Raw genomic sequence first — 5,136 nt, forward strand, 5'->3', positions numbered from 1 at the left:
AATTTTTATATTTTTCTATAAAAATAAGTGTAAAGATTATCATTCCCTACAATACTTCAAATCACAATCAGTCAAAATAATCACATTTAGCTTTGTTTTGATCATTTTTGTGACGTGAAAATGAAATAGCTCATTAACATAAGAATCAGACCCTTAACTGAATATTGTGTTTGTTCTTAATGCACAGTAAGTGTTGAAAAGAGGCCTGAGAATTGAGCATTGGGGAACTCAGTCATTTTTGGGCACTAATTAAGCCTGTATAGCATCGATGCAGTGATCATTAACAAAAATGTGCCTCAATGTGCTTATGAGATTTGTCAATATTTTTGCCAATTCATCATTACTTTCTCAAATGCTCATTGAGGAAGAGAAAAAGAACATCAGCAGGTTATAGCGCCTAGTATTTTATTTCCTGAAGACAAAATTTTGCACAATAAAACATTCCATCACAATCCAAAGATAATCCATCTATGTAAACCTGTGACCTCAGTTTTAATATTTGTCGTGATGAACACTTCTCTCCCAAAGCTCGAGACCAGAAAACCATAATCTGAGATTTATTTATATATAAAAAATATACTATGACAACAGTTGGACTTCCTTCTTGTTCATGGCCTCTAAGTTTAGCCTAGAAGGTAGATACCGAGTACATTACTTAACCATCCAGTGTTAAAAGGTGCAGCTCCAGAATTTGTCTCTTAATCACATTACGGGCTTTGCTTCTTGTTTTGAGCTTTGGAAGAGAGCAGCGCAGTCGACACCTGGATCACAGGATTAACTAGAGAGCAAATTCCACTGTATCCCAAATGTCCCACACAGAGTACGCAAACATCATCCATGAATACAAAAACAACCAGCAAAGTATTCTAGTCGCCACCGTCTCTACATAACCAAGTTCAAACGTGATGAGAAAATAAACCAAGTTATACTTATGTAGTAATTGTTAGTGGGCTAATAAAACGTCATGATGGCTTGGTTATTTTATATTACGCCACTTCCCCACACCTTGCCGGCCTAACGCTGAGACGGATACGTAGCGTATGAGAGTGCAGACGATTACGGAGCATGCACTTATTTACCTGTAGAATATGCAGCTATTGAAGCAGACACTGCAGCTGTCATTACTATGTATTCCTCTGTGCCATCTAGCAACAGCATGTTTCAACCCTTTAAATACTGTTTGAGGTAAAGTAACTAGACCGTTTCTTTTAGCATTGCCACAAAAGGAAACCATTGCATAATAAAACTATGAAAGCAGTGACAAAAAGAACAGTTCTTCATAGGATTATACATATACACATTATAATCTCTTTTTACAATATGGAGTCATCCATATTTGTTGCCACAGTCTCCTATCTGTATTAGCATTTTCCACATTATCTGCCAACAGAGCTTAAACAGACTCTGCCATGAATCCCCGTCATCCCAGCCTCCTACAGGAGCTCCTGTATTGCTTCTATATCGTCATCAAGGGACCATTTACAAGGTTGCCCAGTCCTCAGTTACATTAAAATAATCTAATGGTGTCACATAAACAGGTATTAGATATAGTGCTGATGAGCAAACTGCTAAAACACAGCAACAGAGGGTTTTTATGCAAGTAAGATTTGTTTTTTGATTTGACTGGAACAGCCATCGTCTGTCTAACAAAGGCGTGTGTAGGTGTGCAGATTGAAGATTTTTCAGTCTAATGTCAAGAAGCTAACATTTTTGTCAAAAAAGGCCCCAAAGCCTGAATAAAACATGCACACTTTTATGTCATGCATCCTCTCGAAGCTCCGTGCTGCTTAATCAGCCCCAAGCACACACGAGTCAACAACCAGACTAGTCTAACCTGCCATTCCTCGAGTCCCTCAGCTATGGGAGCCACGTAAGGGTTTCTATTCATAGCGCCTGAAGTTTCTGTGTGGCCAGTGGATAAGATGCTAAATCCTTTACAGTCTCAGCAGATCCCTTTGACTCCATCAAGAGAATCCCCCAAATATCACCAGTGCCATAAAAGAACACGTGGTTGTGGATATTTCCATCATGATGAAATGGGCACCAATAAAAAGACCGTTGCATTACCATTTTTTTCTTTCCAAATTGTACATACTTAACACTATTGTATACCATAGAAATATATAAATATTATAAAATCTATTTTTTATGATTAGCAAGCACTGGCATGCTACTTCATTCAAACAAGCTCCATTTCTGCTCTTCTCATAAAATCAGTACACTGCAGGATAGAGAAGGTTTTAGCAAACTTTGCGACTGTGTGTGTAAAAAAACCTGAATGGGAGGTCAGATTTAGTCTATTTATGCTGTGAAATTCAGTACTGCTCAAATTGGCTACGTACAAAAGAGACGAAAATAAAAATCAACGGGGCTGTATCTGAGCTTGGAACTGTGTAACAGTCATATCTGAAGCTACGTGAGGGCCGTTTGGTGAGGGAAACATCCCTTTTCACAATTTATTGTCTGTTCCGAACACACTCCCTCCGAGCTCAGCTCGTCAGGGGAGCTCACGTTTGATATTGAAGGGTAAACCATACTGCTGCGGGACGGGTGAGTGATGAGTGTGTGCACAGGGGGAGGCAGCCATCACGATGGTGGGGCGTTCTGGGTCTGGTATATGGATGCCTTGTCTTTCAAAAGTTCCAGACATAAATGACAGCTCCAGCTCCCTGAGGGCCAAAATAACAGAGACAAATCGATTAATGTCAGACACATCCACGAGCCTGAAGAAGACTTGTTTACTTATTCTACATGATTTACATACAAATGTAATGACACTTTTATAACCAAGTAGTTTTAGTTCTACATCCCTGTCACTAAGGTACATTTTTGATACACTCAACTCAGACTTAGTTGTTTTTTACACAGGCAGTGATCTTACCCTCTGGAGGTTCAGCCATGGGTGGGTTGAGACAGTACATGTGATAGCCTCTATCACAGTCATCACAAAACAGAAGCTGATCCTGGAAGAAACAGGACAACAAGAACACGTTAAACATCAGACTTCAGCTTTCTACAATACATAAAAGAAATCTGAATGGAGGTGAACTTACGTCATTCTCTGAGGTGCCGCAGATGTTGCAGCACTTGCACTCTATGCACTGCCAGTGGTACGTCTTCACAGCAGCCATCATTACAGGAGTGAACTGCAGGCAGGAGGGGTGGCCTGCAGTGTAAAATAACGTTTATTATACACATCACTTTGCTGCACACATTTCCTGTTGCAGCAGCCAGGCGTCTCAAAACGTACCCGAGCGTCCGCAGTCGGAGCAGGACACCAGCTCCTCTGACTGGCCGGTCTTGTGATTGGTCTTGGAGTCTCCCAGGCAGAAATCACAATACTTATTAGGCAATGCGAGACCATCTGGGCCTTTCTTGGGAGCTGAGAAACAAGATGAAATCACCCAAGGAGCATCAGTGTTCAGTTTCTAAGACGTCCAGCTCTACATTGAACTCAGCAATCGAATGGCGAAATCTCTTGAGGACAGCGAATGCTTTTACGATTACTTTTAGACTCATTGGGCTGCGGCAATGCAGGCTCGTTGATCTCCATCTCTTCCTTCTCCTCACCCTCCTCCTCAGCCAGGTGGGAGTGGGCGTAGTGGTAGCTTAGACCAGGACGGTTCTTGTAGCGCTTCCCACAGACTGCCACCAAAACCAGAAAACACAACGTGTATGAAAACAAAGAATACATTAGTAAAGTCCATGTAATACAAAGTCAGTGGTAAGTGGTAAGAATTTGAATATCTTTGTCCAGAGTATAAAGTGTCTTTTATGATGATGCAAGGACTTTGGAGAGAATTTAGTGAATCCAGGGGAATCGCAGCAGGGACCAGGACGTCCATATAACAGTAAAAATCTAAAAGGATTTATCTACACACATCATAAAGGGCAAACATAATCCGACTTCATATGTTTAGATAATTTAGATCTGTGCAATATCTACTCTGTGCCTTTAAGGGGAACTGCACCAATGTTACACATGTAAGTCCGTTTACAGGTCTTGGGAGAACGACAGCATATTTGAAAAATGTTGGATTAAGCTACAGATCGTTTCCTTCCCGATACCGATTCCCGTTCCTAAACTTGAGTATCAGCCGATACTGACTACCGATCCCATACCAGTGAATTATCATTATCACATTTTTTAACAGCTGTATACTACTAACTCTATATGGATGTGATATGATTGCTATCATGTATGAGACTGTATTGTATGCATAGACTCACATACTCGACACAACCAGATCCAGAATTTAAAGCTGTATCGGAGGCATGTCTGTTACTTGTATCAGTATCGGAGCAACACTAGCTAAGTGAACTCTGATAAATTGCCTCAAGTGATGTCACCTGAGTCGCTGATGGTTGGAGCTCCCCTCTGACTGAACTGTCAGCAGATTTGCATTATGGGTAACATAGCATTTGACAAGGAAGAAGAATGTGTGGACAAAAGGAAATTTAGCTGAAAGGCATGGTCGTATAATTTAACACTTCATCGAAGGACGAGGCAGTTTGGGGATGTGAAAAACATGCTCTGAGGCAATGACATGAGTCATCACATCCTCTTAGCGACAGCTCTGCAGTAGCCATGTATTCAGGCTTAGCAGAAAGATAACATCTCAGCCTCTGTAAGCACCACACATCGGCTGATCTGACAGTTTTAACTCCTTCTGGCCTGAATATAAATTGTATTCGTCAGTGGGATTGGGTATGGAGGCTTTACTGACTTTATGAAGGACAAAGTTGCCATTGTGTGCAGCCATCGCCACAGGGTGTGTGTGTGTGTGAGGTTTGTCATGAGATAAGAGAAGACAAACTGCTTCTTCTTTCACTTCCTTACTTTCTCTCATTTTCATTTCCCTTAAAGGCTGATGTCCTATTTCTTCATCTGTCATCTAAAAGGAGTGATTAGTCTTCATCTCCAGAGCATCCGAGCAAAATCGCTAAAGACACAGCTAGTCACGTGCGAAAGTGATTGTGTGGAGTGGCAGAAAGTTTTGAAAAACAAAAGAAAAAGAAGCATCCAACAGACTCAAAACACAAGCGGAAGTTCACTCCAAACCAGGGAACATGGAATGAGACTGTACAGGTTACAGAGTTGGTGAGGAACAAAGAGGGGGGGGGGGGGGGGGGGGG

General features: G+C 41.3%; 1 protein-coding gene across 2 annotated transcripts in view; it reads right to left on the reverse strand.

The window, feature by feature from the left end:
• Nucleotides 1–388: 388 nt before the first annotated feature.
• The window catches only part of LOC116389062 (zinc finger protein ubi-d4-like), a 7,885-nt gene continuing 3,137 nt past the window's right edge, over nt 389–5,136 (reverse strand). For both annotated transcript variants that reach the window (XM_031857470.1, XM_031857469.1), the window contains 5 exons: nt 3,508–3,645; nt 3,251–3,382; nt 3,054–3,166; nt 2,882–2,963; nt 389–2,669 (listed from right to left, as the gene is read on the reverse strand). In XM_031857470.1, coding sequence (XP_031713330.1) covers nt 2,587–2,669; nt 2,882–2,963; nt 3,054–3,166; nt 3,251–3,382; nt 3,508–3,645 — 548 coding nt within the window. In that variant the 3' untranslated portion in view covers nt 389–2,586. The remainder of the gene's footprint in view (nt 2,670–2,881; nt 2,964–3,053; nt 3,167–3,250; nt 3,383–3,507; nt 3,646–5,136) is intronic.

This window comes from Anarrhichthys ocellatus, unplaced genomic scaffold, assembly GCF_004355925.1.
Source record: "Anarrhichthys ocellatus isolate YVR2014 unplaced genomic scaffold, GSC_Weel_1.0 scaffold18, whole genome shotgun sequence".
Lineage (NCBI taxonomy): Eukaryota > Metazoa > Chordata > Actinopteri > Perciformes > Anarhichadidae > Anarrhichthys > Anarrhichthys ocellatus.